Source organism: Falco cherrug, chromosome 3 (genome assembly GCF_023634085.1).
Source record: "Falco cherrug isolate bFalChe1 chromosome 3, bFalChe1.pri, whole genome shotgun sequence".
Classification (NCBI taxonomy): Eukaryota; Metazoa; Chordata; class Aves; order Falconiformes; family Falconidae; genus Falco; species Falco cherrug.
In genome coordinates, this window is record NC_073699.1 from 99,646,558 (window position 1) to 99,665,205 (window position 18,648).

At 43.4% G+C, this 18,648-nt stretch overlaps 1 protein-coding gene across 3 annotated transcripts in view; it reads left to right on the forward strand.

Annotated features, from left to right (window-relative positions):
• RNF144B (ring finger protein 144B) overlaps nt 1–18,579 on the forward strand; it is a 96,185-nt gene extending 77,606 nt beyond the window's left edge. For all 3 annotated transcript variants that reach the window (XM_027799180.2, XM_005434918.3, XM_027799179.2), the window contains exons 4-8: nt 1,457–1,517; nt 7,417–7,621; nt 8,806–8,950; nt 11,067–11,156; nt 11,353–18,579. In XM_027799180.2, the coding sequence (XP_027654981.1) occupies nt 1,457–1,517; nt 7,417–7,621; nt 8,806–8,950; nt 11,067–11,156; nt 11,353–11,493 (642 nt within the window). In that variant the 3' untranslated portion in view covers nt 11,494–18,579. The remainder of the gene's footprint in view (nt 1–1,456; nt 1,518–7,416; nt 7,622–8,805; nt 8,951–11,066; nt 11,157–11,352) is intronic.
• Nucleotides 18,580–18,648: the final 69 nt, after the last annotated feature.

The window sequence follows — 18,648 nt, forward strand, 5'->3', positions numbered from 1 at the left end:
CACCCTGACTTCAGAAACTGAATGAGCACAGTACTTACATCCAGGGCTGACTTACTAGACTAACAACATGCTTGGTAAAGATTTTTTGGTGTTTCTCATTTTGATATTAAATCCTTTGATTTCTTCAACTATAAGTCTTTTAAGAATCTTTGAACACTGAAATCTTGATGTCTGTTCAATTATTTTTTGTATGATATTGATTTAGGTCAAATAAATGATCCAGATATTTGCTTCAAAATGCAATTTTATTTCCAAGTGAATGCAGATCTTAATGAAGCAATTTCATATTTTATAATATACAAACGGATGTATTCTTTTCTTTTTCCCATCTACAAAAGCAAATATATTCACAGCGTGATACTGAATATATATTGAATATTTTTGGCTTCGTATTTCTTCTCATGGGTGCTGTGTCCCACAACCCAGAAGTACAGCAAGGGCCAGCGTCCACTTCACAGAGGGCAAAACTTTGCTTTTACAGTAATCTGAAGGGCTGGGGTGGGATCCTGGATGTGAGGGTTGAGCGCCCTTCACTTTGAAGTAGTCAGTTCTACACTGTTCCGCCGTACTTCAAATGATCAAGTCTTAGTATAAGTCTATGTTTATTTTCAATAAAAGAGAATGACATTTTCAGTGCTGGTGCAATATTACGAATGGATCAGGGAAAGAGAATGATCTCAGATTCTGAGTCCAACAAACATGTGGCTCCTGAAGTTTCTTTTGAACCTCTCCTTACCCTGTATGCAGGTTTGCTTATTAGTTTTAAATAGGGTACTTGGTTTTCTGTTTTCTGTTAATTGGAGATTAGAGCATTTAGCCTTGTAGACTGCTAGTTTAATTATGATAATGTGTAAAATGTATAACAAAGGCTGTTTGTCTATGCCAACTAGATTTGTTAACTTCAGTCCAGTTCCCAGTGGGCTGGAGCATGTCTAAGGCAAATTCCAACAGCAGTGGCGTTAACTGTCTCAGCTCAAAACCCATGAAGTGGATAAAAAATGGAAACCAGACTAGCTTTTCAATTCCTGAGAGCTAAGTGACCCCTGCCATTAAAACTGGGAGACATGAATGAGGAACCATTCATCTGAGTGAGCAGTATTGTGCATGAACAACACGCTGCAGTCTCCAAGGCTGGCAAGCCGTCACCCTTCGTTACATTAAACCAACATGAAGGAAAACTGAGAAGCCTGTAGTAAATACAGAATCCATAGAGAAGGCTTTCCTGTGCATGGTAGGAAAGATGTGGGCTGTGTGGCTGAAATAGGAGAGGTCAAGAACTGTAAGTTTTGGAGAAGGAAATCAAGGTACAGAGGCACACAGTGGTGTTTTCCAAGTAGGAAAAGAAGATGGATTTGAGAGCCAGCTGAGAAGGGCAGGCATGTAGAACTTATGCTTATTAAATTTTTTCAAGTCGGTGTTTCTAATGCTCTTTCTGTGTGTTTGTTTCTCATTTCAGATTGCCTGTTTGGTGCCTGTTGACCAGTTTCAATTATACAAGAGGCTGAAGTTTGAGCGAGGTACAAACCTTTTGATTTCTATTACCTTCCTTTTTAAAGTCTCAGTGGAGGCAGCAGTATTACATGCTGCAAAGACAAAGACTGTTGGGTGAGTTAAGGAAGAGACAGAGAAGATGTCTTCATTTTGAAATAGTTTAAGAGCAATCACTACGTCTGACTGTGCTCCATAGACAGATTGGAAATTATTTCAGTCTAGCAGAGTCAACAGAGTGGCATCTTACTGAAATACCATGGTTTTCCTCAGGCTTGTGGGCAGCACTTTCAGATTGCATTGCCTGAGGCTCCATCGTTCTTCCCGCAGCATGCTCACTCTGGGTCCTTGGGGGGTGGTTGTACTGGTAGAACTAAACAAGGTGCTAGAGGCTGGTGCAGGGCACACATGGTCCTTTCGTACATCCTCAGGGTTCTTCAGAACTTCTGGGGGAGACAGACCCTGCAGTGTGATGAGGATTTTTACAAACATTCCTGCAGGAGGGCTTTTCTTATGTAGAAGCCTCATGAGTATTCATCTAGTATATTTGTTTTTTCCTGAGTGGTAATCGGACCCCTTGTTACTGAGTAAGGGCTATTTGTAAATAAGTTTGAAACTGAAGGTCTTACTGGGGCCAAGCTTTCCTATGCCAGAGGTCAGCCTTGTGCTTCAGGAGACGGTTCTTTGCTGAAGTTGAAGAAGAAAGGTGCTAGTCAGAAAGATGAGGTCCCATGTTGCGACGGAGGGAAGACACAGTCGCTCAATATGAGTGATCAGCAGACTTCGTTTATTGTCTCTTACAGTCACCTTTTATGCCTTCTTATAATTAGCTCATACATATTACAAAAGTTAAGCTCATTATTGGTTAGTTGCCTAAATACCAAGCCTGCCCCTAGTTTCTCTTCTGTAGTTTTCTGTTCCCACCTGCAACATTCTTTTCCCACCGAAATCTTCCTCTTACTGTGTAACAAGGACAGCCAAAGACAGTGTATTTTGCTTTACTTCAGATAAGCTGAGAGCGATGTGCATTTTTGTCCAGCCAGCTGGACTATGTCTATGTGACCCTTTTCAGCTAGCCAGTTATCCACAGTCCCATGCTGGTTTGAAAGACTGACACCAACTTGAAAGTCTCACCTGGAAGTTACAGCATTTTTCAAAGAAGTTACTCCGTGGTAGTTTGCAGGGTAAAGTATCTAGGGCTGATCTGCCCTGACTGCCTGTTTTCAAACTTTCCTTGAAAGCCTGTATTTGTGTTCCTGCTTTGCATACATGCTTAGATGCGTATGGATTGGGAATGTGTATGAAAATGCAGAAATTCACAGAAGTTAGGCACAGTAACGCACTTGAAAAGATGGTCAGATAGAAGAATATATGGGTTTTTTTACAGAGTCTCCTCTGGCATGAGTCGCAGTGAGTGACCACAAAGTACAAAACCTGCAAAATGACGATACCCACGTATGCCCCAAGTTCATGGGCAGGTGTAGATTGTAACTATGATTTGCAGGCACTCAGGCAAAATACATTAAAAAAATAATCCCAAATCCTGCTTTCATTTTTTATTTCTATCTCCTATTTTCCCTTCTTCCTGTTTATCCTTAGGAAGTCGCTCCTGCTCAAAAGCCAAGCAGTGGCTTGTCTACAGCCCTAGACAGTGGAAATCAGAGATTGTTAAATCACCATATTAAAGGGTTAAAAAAGAGAGACATTCTTGCAATACATTAGTCTGTTTTGTGTAAAACCTTTTTTCAACTGAAGACTGTGAAACTAATGATTTCCTGGTATCTCTTCCTCTATAACTAGCCAAGGCTGAACTCCTGATCTTTTGTCCAACTCCCTGTTACATCTCCTTTTTTTTTTTTTAATACTGCCTCCCACACACAGAAGCCTGAAATTTACCTATTTTTTTAAATCCTCCCTCCCTTTTCTTTCTTACCTAAGTCTGACTGATCCTCCTCCACCATTAACTCCATTAAGTTTCTAAGGTCTGTCCTTTCTCCTTTATGATGAGTAAAACTGGCACCCAAGCGGCGGTTTAAGCATAGCCTTTTGGCCTTGCCTACTGGGCCCACCATTAAATCCAGCTTACTGATGCCTGGGGACAACGATTCCTTCTAACTAAAGCTCTGACCTGGACACCAGCACTAATCCCAGCCCCAGCCAAGACCTTTTGCTTTTCCTGGATTTAGCACAGCCCCCAGGGCTGACCTTTATGGACTCATCCGTTGGACTTGGCTTATCAGCTTCTGCTGGCCCGAAGCCGTCTTCTGAGATGTGACCCTACCCTGGCAGAGCCTGCCTGCCCTGCCCAACACCAATGCTGGCCTGACAGTGTTTTTCTGAAATGAGTAATAAACCTTGCTGGTGGCACCTGCTGGGGCCGAATTCTGACCTGGGATCTGTCCAGGGACCCCCAGCAGTCAAGTGCGGTGGAAAATCCAGGCTGCTACTGCCTAGCTCTGCCCTCTCCTCCACTAAAACGGGCAGGAACCAGGGTGTCCTTCCTGACTTTTGCTCAGCTCAACAAAGCTCTTCATCCAAACCCTTCAGCTTCCTGGGCTTAGACCCTTCCTCTCTCAGCTTTGTTCTGTTAAGATATGGGCTCCTTGCTTCAGCACACGCTTGGCTTTACTAGAAATGCTAGAAATAAATAACCAGCTGCTTGGGTAACCTGAAAGACTTGTTCTTGCTCTGTAGTCTTTGCTGACCAGTCTTCAAGTGACTGGCAAAGTCAGTGCTTCTCACCTTTCCAGACTTTTTCCATCGTGAGGTGAATTTTGAGGAAAATTTTGAAAACCCAAAGAAGGACTTACACATCCAAAAGCTGTTTTCCCCACAACCTGCCCCCCCCCCCCCCATCTGTGCTAGCTATTTTACTAAAATAGCTTTCCTTTCCATTTCCTTGGCTTTGTAAAAAAAATGGATAAATAATACTAGGTGAAAAAGTAGTGAGAAGTAACTGGCGTACAATTGTGTATCTATAGACACTCAGTATCTATAGACACTCAGTTTAATATGGAATGCTCTGAAAATACGCTGTTCTTTTGCAGGTTTTGTGTTCTTAGAATGCAAATGTTTCAGGCTTAAACCCAATCTTGCTTATATATCTAACTTCTCTGCATCCAGTCAGGACCTAGCCACAGAGCTTCCATTCAGCACATTGTAATAGAAGGAACAGCAATCGCTCTGTCTCTGGTTAGGATGGGGTTGACATGGTCATCAGAAGTAATGAAATAGAGGAATAGGATGTGGCTAGGACACATGCATTGTATTTCTATTTCTGTGACAGTTGCCCAATAGACCAAGTGGTAGATGGTGAGAACCTCCATTTTATGCCTGCCTGAAAAGTAATCCATTTTAAAAGGAGGTGTTCCTAATATTCTGTGAAAGGCATAGGCTCATCCTTTCATACCTCTCCTGAGCCATAACTTATCCTTTCTCCAAGGTGCTGGGTTTCCCCCATCTGTCTCGCACATTCCACCTGCTTGCTTGCATGTTTTGTGAAAGCTGCCCAGATCCCTGCCTGGTACTGGCAGTGTTTGGGAAGGCTTTCCTGACGGCGGAGCAAGGGTGGCTGAACTGGCTCTGGGAAACAAGGGAAAGGCGCAGGAGACAAATGGCCCTAACCAAAAAAAAAAAAAAAAAAAAAAAAAAAATTGGAGCAGCTTGTCAGAGCAATATGATAGCCTCTTTCCTTTTTTTGGCTGCTCCTTTTTTTAGTTTTTTCTGGTTTCACTTGTACTCCATGGTAAACCAAACAGTATGAGACAGCACGGATTGCAAAACACCATCTGTAGGTTCTTTGTAAGATGGACGAAGTGGAAGAGGAGGGAGTTTCATCTCATGCATTACATCTTGCTGCAACGCATTTACAAAACCCAATAAGATTTACAACCCAACTCCCTCCTCCCAATGATGTCAAAACCAGACATCCTGTCTTCCACCCCAAAACAGGATAGGAGAATTCAGGTTTCCAGAGTTGAGTGTGTTAAGCAGCTGTCTGCAGGAACTGCACTTCATCTCATTTTCACTTCTCTTTATCAACAGAAAGCATATAGAACCTACCGTGTGAAGACTTAAATGCAACAGCTGGTACTGGACCATGGTCTTACTTAGTCCAGAGTTTCTTTTAAAGAGACACCAAGGGAAGCTACAGGAATAATGATTTCTCAGTCAGAACACTACCTTTTAGAAGTGTATAAAAATGTAAAATGGCTGGTACTGCCCATCCATGTCTTTCTTTTCTTCCCACAAATGAAGCTGCAAAGTATTTTGTTCTGGCTTTCATTCAGTAGAAAGCAAAATGTTTGTTTGTTTTGGGGGGCAAAGGAAGCACGTGTAAGAGAGCAAGAGGAAAGACTGCAACTAGATCCATGACATGGCTGGAGATAGATGGTACAGGCATTTTGCTGGCAGTGCCTAAATTATAGATGACAACCTTTGCCGTGCATGTAGAAATTCTCCACATCTGTCAGAGCACCCTCACACAGACTTAAAATTGTGTACCTGTGTGTCCTGCAGCCAGCAGAGAGGATGATCGTCCTTACGTGGTTCCTCACTGGCAGTGTCCAGGACAACCGGGAGGGAGGGACAGCTTTAAACCAACTGGAAGTTTTCAAGGTGAACAGAGAGGTTTAGCATGTTGGAAACGAGCTGGGTTTCTAGTGCATGCTAGGTTGTGAGGTTCGTGGAGTGTCTTTCTCCCCAGGTGTTCGTGCCTGTCTTATCTAAATGCTTGAAAGCTGGGGGCAGAGTTTTACTGCTTGGAACACATTTCTAGTTGTGCAGTTTCTAGTTTCTGGGTACCTGGACACAGGTATCACTGTTTTTCATGTGGACTGGAGCATCTGCTAGATACTCATCCAGCAGCCCCCTTCACTGTGGGCTGCCAGCAGGCTCCTGTAGAGGAGCAGTGCAGACAGGGCAGTGTGTGGAGGAGGAAGTGCCTTCAACTGCTTCAGCAAAATTTGCCAGAGAACACGTCTGCAGCCCTTGTGAAACCTTTTGTTTCAAGTGGGACAGTCTTTTATCTGCTGGAGGGTACATTGCAATGGCTTTTGACGTCTCAGAGTCAAGGGGTTCTACCTGTTTCTGAGATATCCCCTCCATCTGTCTGTTGTCAGTGGTGGTACCAGAGGGCTCCCAGGGCAGGAGGAGAGGCAGGTAGCTCCTGCGGGCACGGCAGCCCTTTGCTGCGGAGGGAGGCTCTGCAGGGTGGGACTGTTGAAGGCCCATAGGCTTGAGTGGCACAAAGCGTGCACACCATGGGCACCCCTGGCAGTGAACGTGCTTCAGCTGGGTTGCTGGTCCACGTCCAAATTCCTTGAATAAAGGTTGGGGAGCGAGAGAAAGAATATTTATCATGCTCTGCCATGTGGTGATTTCTGTGTAACTCGATGTCTCCACCCTGAAACTTCACCTTGACTATTGTTGTAATCTGATACTTGACAAATAGTGGTCATACAATAAAGTGAGTATTAATTGGAGTATGTAGATAGAGGGGAGGAAATAAAGCATGGAAAGTGACTAGATATTAATTTAACAACAGTCCTTCTGCTATTTCCATGAAAGATACTGCATGGCTTGCACACGTGAAAGACGTGGAATGGCCTAATGTCACAAAACACACGTGCTTCTCAGCAAGCAGCAGTTATGTTCATTTTTTGTACCTCCCCATAAAGGCAAAGAATACGTCCTGTATATAGGTAATTGCCATTCTTGTGATGCTTCCAGTGCAGCTGCCTTAGCAGGGTGCAACTGCAGACCTGCCTAAAGAGGAGGAGGAGGCTCGACTGCCCATGAGTGTGGGTGCAGAAAGCTCTAATTTCCCCACCCACGTGCAGAGTCGGGTCATGTGTACCTAGACACGTGTCACTGGAATGAGAAGGTGACTCTATAAACAGTTGTGTTTCTCTCTCTGTTATGTTTCAGAAGTCCACTTGGACCCCCAGAGAACATGGTGCCCTGCAGCCAACTGCCAAACGGTGTGCCGCGTGGCACCGAGCGAGTCGGGAGCGCCGGTGCCGGTGGAGTGCCCAGCTTGCTGCCTGACGTTCTGCTCCGCTTGCAAGGAGGCATGGCACCCGCAGCGCCTGTGCCAGGAAATCCAAACTACTCCCGTACCGACCGAGCAGAGGTAAGAGGGGAACCCACGGAGGCCACGTGGCTTTTGGTTCTTTCTGGCGTGGGGTGCTAGCTCTGTGCCTCACATCAGTTTCTTGGAACGGCTTCCCTCTAGCTCCTTAGATGCATCTCTGGCACTGTCCCATCTCCCCTGGTGTTTCCTAAATATAATAAGATACCTAAATACCGGTCTAATTATTATTTTAAATGATACATTTTATTTTTTAATACTTAATACTCTTTGTGTCCTTCTCAAGCTTGGGTTGCCACTGACACTTCTGAAAGGTGTAGCCCTCCAGGACTTTGACTCTGCCTAAAGGCTTTGTTCATATGCTAGAATTATGACTTGTGCCCATGCAAAAAGTCCAATACACCGGTATTCTGGGATCTCAAACTTTGCTTATGCTGTGGTTAAGAAATCACCCCTGCTTAATATTTATAGACTCTCTGCATAGAGGACTTTTACCTGTTATGCAGAGTGGGTGTAAAATGTCCCATTTGGTGTGAGAAATCTGATTTATGTTCATTTTGCATAGGTGTAAACAACCGACAGATAAGGTTGAGTAAGGCGTTAATCTGCAGAAAGAAAGCAATTCTGTATTTAAATTATGTCATGTCTCTGGCCATCCAACTTTGTTTTCAGAATCAGATTGCATTCAGTCATGTGTGTTGAAAGTTTTCTATCATTTTTTTGCAAGAAGTGAAAGACTTAAAATCTAAGCCTTCTGCTTGCTAGAGACTTCATTGAATAGGAGTTGCTAAAGAGCTCTTGCTATAATTTTTCTTCTCCAGGTTTGATCTTTGGCTTTGCTGGAGTTTAAGGCTATTTTGTTCAGGCAAGGACAAGTATTATGAATTGCATAATCCAGTCCTGTTAAATGAATTGTGTAAGCTGTCTTACCAAGAGCTCATTTTTAGTGCTATAGGAGATAAATTTGTGGGTGTAGTGAGTGTTGGGTTTATGTAGCATAAAAGATCAAGGGAATGGAGTTTTACTCCTATGTGATACCGATAATCTTACACCTGGTAGCAGATGTACTTTATTGTATTGAATATTACAAAATTTACACATTGAGTGCATCAAGACAGCAAGATTAGATGCTCTGGAAAATCAGCAAAGTATACATCAGGCAGTGGACCTGAATATCAGCAGTAATTGCATTCACATTTCACTTTAATATTTCCTTACTCTTCTAGATCACTTATTGGAACAGAGATGGAGGCGCCAATTAAGCAGTGCCCAGTTTGTCGGGTCTATATTGAGCGAAATGAGGGCTGTGCTCAGATGATGTGCAAGAACTGCAAACACACGTTTTGCTGGTACTGTCTACAGAACTTGGATGTAAGTGCTGCAGAAAAATCACCTAGATAAAGGGTAACAGGGCTGGGGTTAGTCTGAGGCCCTGTATGAGCTCTTCATCAATTCATTGATGTCCTAGTGAGTGGCTTGGCTCAATTCAGCTTCTAACTTAATTGCTTTCTTCTTGTTTATCCAGTGCTTTTATTTATATTGATACCCTTTTTTCCATAAAGGGTCGTAGCCATGTCTGTGGGTCCTGTGCTAGTTCTTTGAGGGAAATGAGACAGACTGGTGGCTTTCTGGAGGTCTGTTCCAGCACTACCTTTCTCTGATTCCCTCTTCCAGTGCAGCAGCTAAAGATAGTTTGGTTGACAGCCAGGGAAATCAGTGTCTTCCACCTGCTCTGACTGCAAAGGTCACAGCCTGTCCAAAAAATGGTATGGTACTGGGGGAGGGGGGGTGTTTCACGGTAGGGTGCGTTAAGAGCTCATACGGATTAGGTCTCCTTCACTAGTCTGTCTGTAGTGCCGTGTTTGCTAGGGAAAATGGTCGCTTAGTAGGCTTGAGGATAAAAATGTTGGATTATGAACATGGATTACAAAGGTGCAGGTGGCTGGTTATTTCTTAGGGGATACCAACTAGTCTCAGCTCGTGCAGACTTTGAGTTTCCTGGCAGGATTAGGTTCAGATTACATGAAGCAATGTGCTCATGTATATGGCAGCTTCCTTCTTTGGTGCAGTCATCATTAGTAACTGTGGGAGTGCGAAAAGGACTTTGCCAGCACTTGAAATAAAATGCTAGATATTGCATGGCTTTTCTTCTTTTTTGTACTTCGTAGCCAGCGAACAATAAGATTTCCTCATTCTTCATCCTTCCTTTTCTCAGCATGCTAGAAAGGTTTCGCTTAGTGCTCTGCCCCATTCCATGTATGAGCATGCTTTTTCAACGTGAGCCTTGCAGCTTGCCCCAGAGTACATCCAGTACGCAGTGACTGCTTAACCCTGGGCTGAACTGGAAAACAGTCGGATTCTCACAGACACTGTGGATGTGCCCTTATCAAGTTTGTATCAGTTTAACAGGAGGAAGAAAAAAAAAAATGTAGTTGCATGATTCAAACGTAGTTTTTCTAAAAAAACTACAGGGTTACAGAAGCTGCAGGTTTAGGTGAAGTTAATACCTGCGGAGCCAAAGAGCGGGGCAGAAAAATGAAGAAGAAAGCAGCATCAGGTTGCAGCACAGCTGGCTAGGGAAGGGTAATGCAGGGAGTTAGTCATCTTCTGAAAAAAAAAAAGATAATGTAGTAAGTATTAATGGGAAAAGAGAAAGGAAACACTTTTTAAATTTTAAACTACTTGTAAAATTGGAACTACTTTTTCAATGTTCCTGTTAAGCCTAGGAAGAAAATTACTACAAGTCTAATTTTTTTTAGGTATCTCAGTTAGAGATGAAAAAGTTAGTTAAAGATAAAAAAGCAAAAACCCTGTTAAAAAAGTTAGTCTCATCCAGGACTTTGACTCTGCCTAAAGGCTTTGTTCACATGCTAGAATTATGACTTGTGCCCATGCAAAAAGTCCAATACATCGGTATTCTGGGATTTCAAACTTTGCTTATACTGTGGTTAAGAAATCACCCCTGCTTCATATTTATAGACTGTCTGCATAGAGGACTTTTACCTGTTATGCAGAGTGGGTGTAAAATGTCCCATTTGGTGTGAGAAATCCAATTTGTGTTCATTTTTGCATAGGGGTAAACAATTACACTGAAGTGTAGGGACAGCAGGAGAACAGAAGGTGGAAGTATCTCAGGAAGATGATCCCTCATACTGCTAGTTGTCAGAAGTATCTGTTGTTTACAGGCCCCTTTATTGTCGCCAAATTACAGACTGGGTACTTGTGCAATAGGTGCAGTGCATATGCTTGTGCTTTTTAGAAGTGGGGGAGGAAAGATGCTATGCAATGGCTCAGGTCCTGAACACACCACACTTCTTGAAACTGCAAGCAGCTTCTCTAAGTTATGATTTGGAAGACAGATGAACTTGTCTGCTGGCAGCTGGTAATTGTAAAGCAGTGTAAGGAAGGTTGTATTTCCAGTCCTGTCTTGAACCTCTCCCTGCAGTTGCTGTAACCTGCTCTTGCAGCTTCTCCTTTTGTTTTTCAGAATGATATCTTCCTACGACATTACGACAGAGGCCCTTGCAGAAACAAGCTGGGCCACTCGCGGGCTTCAGTGATGTGGAACAGAACACAGGTGCGTTTCTAGTCAGCTGAGCAGAGCTCTCACACATGCATGAAGCAATGAGATTTTACCCTTCAGTGAAGGACCAGGATGATTATTTTCATATTTTCAACTGGTTTTTGTGACCTGTGCTGTGCTTCTACATAAAGACACACATTTTATTTTACCAATTAGCTAAATACCTGTTTTTGACTACCATGTCTTTCAGGTTGTGGGGATCCTCGTTGGACTGGGTATCATCGCATTGGTGACCTCTCCCTTGCTGCTCGTGGCATCTCCGTGCATCATCTGCTGCATTTGCAAATCCTGCCGAAGCAAAAAGAAAAAACACAGCCCACCAACAACCTAAAACTCTGTCTCTGTTTGAGCCTCCATCTGTACAGCATATGTATGTGAGAAAGCACAATGGTTGTATTTTGGTGCCATACCTACCAAATAATACTCCCTTTTTTTGCCAATTCTTGGGATAAGTGCCTATTCTTTACAGGCTACTCTATCACTAACAAGTCCCACTGTGGGAAAAGCCTAGATTATTGTGCAGTATGTATGGTGTAGGTTTGCTTTCTAAAAGGAAAACAAGACACCATTCAGTAGTTCATACCCTTAAATATGAGCCACCTTTTGAGACTGTTGGAATTTTACCATCTTCCATCAGCCAGGGTTGACTCGATCCTGCAGTATTACTCTGCCTGTGCAGAGCCAGTCATTACTGCCATGCTTTCCGCTGGTTCTCGGTGGCACTCCGATTTCTCAGAACATTTTGGGTATTTTGTAGAAGATGGAGAGTGAAAAGCCTGATTAAGTCCTTCCGTCAGCTAGCTTGTGTCCTGTTAAAGGTAACAAGCTGTTAAGAAAATATATCTGACAGTTTCCTGTCAATTGGCTGCCATGGCATTTCTTTCAGCGTTGAAATCAAATGGATTTATGCTGTTGATCTCAATTACAGAAGTGAAAACCGACAAAACTATTTCGAACTAAGAGAGGGCTACCTTGAGAAAGCTGATTTTTTTCCAGATTAAGTGTGACATATCTACCTTGAAATATGAAGAGTATGCATATTTCCCTGCCATTGGGCATGCCTTTTGTCAGTAACATGGGTGTAGCAAACTCACCACAAAGCTGATCTTTCCAGAAAGCCCATGGCACAGTTCCTATTTGGTGCACAGTATTGGCATCTTGGTTGTGCATATATAGAGTGGCCGCATGGGTGTGGATATACCGAATACATATGCACAATTTATTTTCTAGGCAGTCAGTATATTTTTTCAACAGTTTAAATGGGGTGGCAGCAAGAAAAAGTCTCATCAGGCTAAGCCAAACCCCCCGTTAAAAACCTTATGGACCTGCTGAAGGGAATACTTGAGAAATGCCGTGTAAATGTAAGCTCCATCCATCGATGGGTATTTATTCTGTCCCACTCAAGGTTAACAAACTCTGTTACGAATAATTTATAGTTACTCCAAATCTGAAAGGCTGTCATTTAATGAATGCTTCATTTTCATTTGGTGCCTCACCACCAAACTGGTTCAGCCCCTGGTATCAGTTACACCTGTACAAGTTCCCTGAAACCTCCCTGAAGAGCTGGAGTTTACTCCAGGCTCACTCAGGAGGAGCTGAGATCAGACTTTGCTCCCCAGAGTTTATTTCCCTAATGGCTGGTGCTCCTCACAACCCTGTCTGGTGGTGGCTTTTGTTCTGGACTCCCATCTGTGCATTTTGTATCTGTGGGAACTGATACGAGTTTGCACTATGTAATCAGTTGTAATTCCAAACCCTTTTGCTAAGGGCTGCGAGGTTTCGGTGAGATGCTCAGCCTGAGCATCGCGTTGGGCTCGCCCACGGCCAGCCTGCCCACCGTGCACAGTGCGAGGCACCAGGAGCGCAGCGAGCAGCATCTTTGCTGTTGTGTTTTGCATTCTTGGCAGCCGTTAACTGTGACCTTTTTTTGGGGGGTTTTGTTTAACTTTGCTGTCTGGTTACTGTAACAGAGGTGGTAGATGTTCTTATTTTAAGAAAGTGTAGTCTGTTGAGCAGACTAGCAGGGACAAAGGCCTTAAATGATATTGTCTGTTTTACTTGTTAATTGATTTCTTTTATAAATACTGTCTGACTTCTCTACCAGTCATGACTGGAGGGCAGGCAGTGCTCACCAGTGTGAAAGGCTGTATTTATTCTCCATCCACAGCTTTGAAGGGAAGCAGAAAGGTAGTCAGTACATTATAAATACAGAGTGCAATGCAGGCAACTGCCGTTTATAATAAATAGAGAATGTTTTCCTTACATGTTTTCTTTAAGAGCACTAATGGTAGTGCTTGGGGGTACTTGTGACAGATTAAAGTGTCCAGCCCTTGGCTTTGCACTATTTTTCTACCTGTTTTTATGGCACTACTGTCATTTCCATTTTATTTATGAACTTGAAGTTGAGGGTCTTACTTTAACAAAGCCTCAAGGACAAAAAGAGGGAGCTGTACAGTCTCTCTAACCATAACCAGCATTGCAATGTACCAATATCCTTGGCATGTTAAAATTTGCGAGTTTTTTATGTTTTGTGGTCTTACCTATGTCTGATACACCCTTTGCTAGTTCGGTTTCTCTCCTTGTCCTCTCCCTCTTTCCCTCAGCCCGTTTTTGCTAAAATGCCCAATGGGATGAAGGTGTCTCATGTTTTTTTTCCATTTATACTGCTGTGTTAATGAAACTGCCAAGTTCTTGCCTCTGTTAAAAAAATGCAACTGAAGGCAGTTGTCTTGCCCAGAATACAGTGATGGACACGATGTCACCATTTGAAATGTAATACAAATTTGACCTTTTCCCGTTCTTTAAATGTTGTCCAAAGTTAATGCAGAACTCTCTGTAGAGTGGGAATTTGTTTAAATGGTTTGAAAGATGATATTTTATAAAAACATGGCAAACATGCGTAGCTGTAAAGTTTGGGAAAACGACAGTATCCCATTTATTTTTAACTCCTCACTTTAAGTGCAGGGTGACTCCTTCCAAAGGCTAATTCCTACAGAGCAGAAGGAAGGTGTGCCTTTTCCATGGGCACATTTTATTGCTGATGCCAGTTTTGGTGCCTGGGGTGGGTATCAAAAGAAATTCAGTATGCAAGTGTTAGCACAATGTGACAGCCAGAGTGCCAGTCATGTAAGGAGCCTGTACGCAGGCTGGTGGCAGTGGCCAGGCTGTAGCTGGAGGTCTTTGCACACAAGCTGGGTAAGGAGAGCATGAGCTACAGGGACACCTTCCTTTGGCTGTGGGGATGCAACAAATTGACCTAGAAAGAAGCCTTAGAATACTTTAGAACTTAGAAGCCTTACAAAGATCATTTCCTTTAAAAGGCTGTGTCCAGTGCACCGTGTACTCTGGCCTTTTGTTGCGTGGGGTTACTTGAGCATGTGCTTTAATCAGACCCTGACCGCCTGGCCCGTGAGGATGGGCTGACAGCCGAGCAGAGCTGTGCCTGCGCTGAGGTGCTAGGAGCAGCAGGGCCCTGCTGCCTTGTTTTCCAGAAGGCAGCTTTGTTCCACCAACTGATAATACAGAGTTTCCAGAGAACTGTTTTAAGCAGGAACCTTTTTACAATGTCAAGTTTTGTTGGGTTTTTTTTCTTTCTTTTTTTTTTTTTAACTTTTTTAAGAAGAATTAAAGTTACATTGTCAGAGATTCATTGCAAGCGTGACTAATAATACTAACAGAAATTATGGCGAAAGAAACAAAACCAGGCCTCGGATTACTTGTGACTCTTCTCAATCAATGTAGCTGTAAATCCACCCTCTTGAACATCATCTGTGTGAAGTGGTGCATGTCGGTACCAGGCTTTGCTGGCTGTAGCATCTCTCCTTCCCCCTGTCGCAGGTGGCTGGTGTGCGGGTACCCGTACTCTCACCCAGGGAGAGCTCAGGGCGGTGGCAGGGCAGGGTACCCACCGGAGCCGGGGTCTGTGGCACAGCACCCACCCTGGCTCCATCGCCAGTTTGCCCTGGGGGCTTTAACCACTGAGAGAGGTCTTGGGGATTTTAGGCAATTAACATTACATTGATGGTGTCCACAGACGTCTCTCTTGGAGAACACAAGGGGCAGCCACTCTATTCCCTCTGAACCAGGGGCATTCATCCCTTCTGAAAACTGGGCTCTAGGTATTTATCAGATCCCAAAATTAGAGACCAGTGCTAGAAATCCGGATTTTTACTGCAGCCAGCCGCAAACCTCCATGGCCACATATCTCACTGTAATTTCCCAGCAGTCACTGGAGCTGCATCAAATACAGCTGAGATCCCACTCAGCATCTCTTGTCCTTGTGTTAAAATGAGGGTGATGGTACCTGCTCCCCAAACCACCTGTTAATAAAAATACTTGTCATGCTATAGCATAAGTACTTCCCTGCAGTATTTATTCTAGAACTACGGGAGATGGTCAATGCTGCTGTTCAGTAATTGATGATTTATTATTGGTGCATAGAGTTGCTTACCCCAAAGAAGGGCATGAGGGGTAACAGTAATTAATGTTTCTACAGTGCTTTAATGATGCTAAATGGTATGTACCGTTGTCTGTCCAGTAACATAGCATAAAATCCAAAGATAAGTTTAAAATGTACATAATTTTTACTTGAATGAACCGAGAGAAACTGGGTATTATCTTCATATTTGCTTGAAGATCTGCAAGTGGACAGAAATCAACTGCATTTCCACAACAGGACAATGAAATCAACTCCTGGCTGCTCTGTTCTTGGGTGCCACAGCAGGTGGTTGTGCTGTAGTACCTGCTGCTTTCAAAATCTGAAATCTGTTTAGCACTGCACTCTCCTTCTCCCAGTCACCCTCGCCTTCCTCAAACGAATTCTTTTGATGATCATGTTTTTCATCCTCTGTCTCAGGCCAAAGATTCTTGGAGCAAAATTAGTAGATTTCTTTGTATGAGGATAAAAAAATCTTCCCGTTTTCTCCCAGCTGTTAATAAGAAATTTGATGCTGAGATAAATGACCAAAGATAGAAATTCCAGGCTTGGCTTGTTTAGAAAAACTCATTCAGATTTAAGAAGGTGTTTTGGAAGACCTAAATAAGGACTGCTTTGTTAGAGCTTGCAGGTAAAGGAGCCCTACAGCTTTCGAGCTTCACAGGAGAGATGCTTCTGTTGCTGAGCAGACTTTATTGGAAATGTGCTGGGGAAAAAAAACCCCAAACCATCCTATATGCATATTTTTATTACATAAATAAAAAAACCCTTCTCTTGTATGGCTTTGTATTTTAGGGATTCAAACCCCCTGGAGGCTTTCTAGGGTGTACTTATACTGTAAAATAATTTTAAAAATACACTGAAACAGTTGAACAGACTATGATAGTTATAAAACAGTTGTAAGATGTCTCTCACACATGATTGTGTGGGATCAGACCCTAATTTATGTGGCTGGCAATAAAGATGTAAAAATTTACCTCTCCGGGAATAGTGAGAGTTAATTCTTCTGCAGTCTGCTGGAAACTGAACTTACTGCTAAGGTTGTGGAAAACTTTAGTCTAATTTTTATTTGTCCTCTAGTTAGTAAAGTCATGAAGTGAGAGCTGAATGGTTTTGCTGAACAGGAAGCCCAAAGGTCTGTTTTCTTTCACTACACTCCAGTTTCTCAGAACCAATGTGTTTTTATAATTTATTATTATAATTTATACAATCCATATATAATTTATAATTAAGAATTATAAAATATTAATTTTGAAGTATTGTTGCCTTTTATCAAATGATAGTTTTATCTTAGTTGCATTCATACTGGAAGCCTTTCCTCTTCTGCTTCCTGCAGAGAAGGTCGTGGTGTTCCTTGCAAGGTAAATTCCTCTAATTCAGTGCAGTCCACAGGAAATGTTTACCGCTATCTTTTAGTTATATCAGAGGTTTTGTTACCATCTCTCAAGTTAGTTCCCTGAATCAAGCCAATTTCTGTTGCTGGGAAAGGTAGTTTCTTACCAGCACCACTGTCCATCACAGTTTGGGCTATACAAGATGATACTGGTTGACAAGGTCCACCAGCTTTTTAGAGGACACCTCATTCTTCCCCCTTCTGCCCGAGAGGCTTTCTCTTCTCTTGGCTGAAAAATTAAGGACTTCAGTCATTTGCTTGTGCCTTCTGGATGTTCGAACAGAAGCAGCAGCTTCTGGTGGCTGTGTGCCGGGAGATCCCAGGCTGGTTAATGTGTGATGCTGCGGGACGTGTGCAGGGAGTTGCTTAAATTTCAGGAAGGTGCCTGAGCGTTACAGCTTGCTGGGCCTGTGCCATGGATGCTGTGCACAAGAGACTCATCCAGGCAGCTTCCTGAGTGCCACCAGTTGTGTGGCATGTGTGGTGCTGGGCTGTCTCACCGTGTACAAGCATATCCCAGAGTTTCATCAGGAGCCCTATGGCAAGCTGGCCCTTTGCACAGCTACCCGCCCAGTCCCCAAACACCCCAAATTCCACAGCAAATCTCTTCCTTTTGTTTTCCTGTCTCTGCTACCGGCCTGTTTCAGTTTCAAAGAGCCCCCAGTTCAGAGGTACGTGGAGCTCAGCTGCTCTGAGCTGTCGCTTTGCCCCGTGAGCGAGTCTGGTGAGCCAGGAGCAGCGGAACTGTCCCACACCACGCTGCGCTGGCACCGCCGGCACCAAGGGTCGCCTTGTGTATTTTAAATACATGTCCTTGGAAGTGTCCGTGCCTGGCACTGGTGTGACCTGGCGGCCGGTGCGGACCCCTGTTCTTCCCCACCTGGGGCAGGTCCTGGCTTCGCGCTGCAGGTAGAGGCGCTGGGTCGAGCCAGGCTGTGCGCAGCGCTCCCACCTCTGCTCAATTTAGGGTCTTCTGGCTGGACCAATGCTGCTTTCGGATGCATTTGTCTGAAAAAAAGCCGTGGCTTGAAAGGAGCAGGAGAGAGGGCACTTTGGTGCCATGTGGGGCAAGTGGTACAGCAAAGAGCAGCTTCATCTGGGCAGCAGCCGCGTTCCATCCCCCAGGGCCAGCCCTTCTTCGGGGGGCTCATCTCCCGCGCTGCGGCGCACAGGGGTACATCCCTCCCCAGCATCCAGATGTTGTTTCCCTGGTACCTGTTTAGGCTTACATTTTGTTTATCTGTGGTTTGGGCGTTTTTTTCTTCTTCTTTTCCTCCAGGTAATACACTTTCTTCACCACTTTTCTCCTGGTGGAGGGCAAAAGGCTTTGATCTTTGTAAGATTTGTTAAAATATTTTTGTGTTTATAAGAGGAGAGCTGACACGTATAAAGAAATAAGTGCTTTTGTAAATTTTTTTGTTGTACGATTCAGCATTTAAACATTTTAGAGATGCAGTTTTTTGCACTCTCTCTGCATATATTCGTAAAAAATATATTTATTTTCTGTCTTTAAGTTTTACGTTGGGTTTTTTTTTTCTTCTAATGTTATAAGGTGCAGTATGTGTAACATTAAAAAATTAGTGTAAAGACATTGTCTCGTTTTGTTTTAATTCTTAGCTGCCTTTAAAAAGAAAAAAAGATGAATATAGAAAATTTAT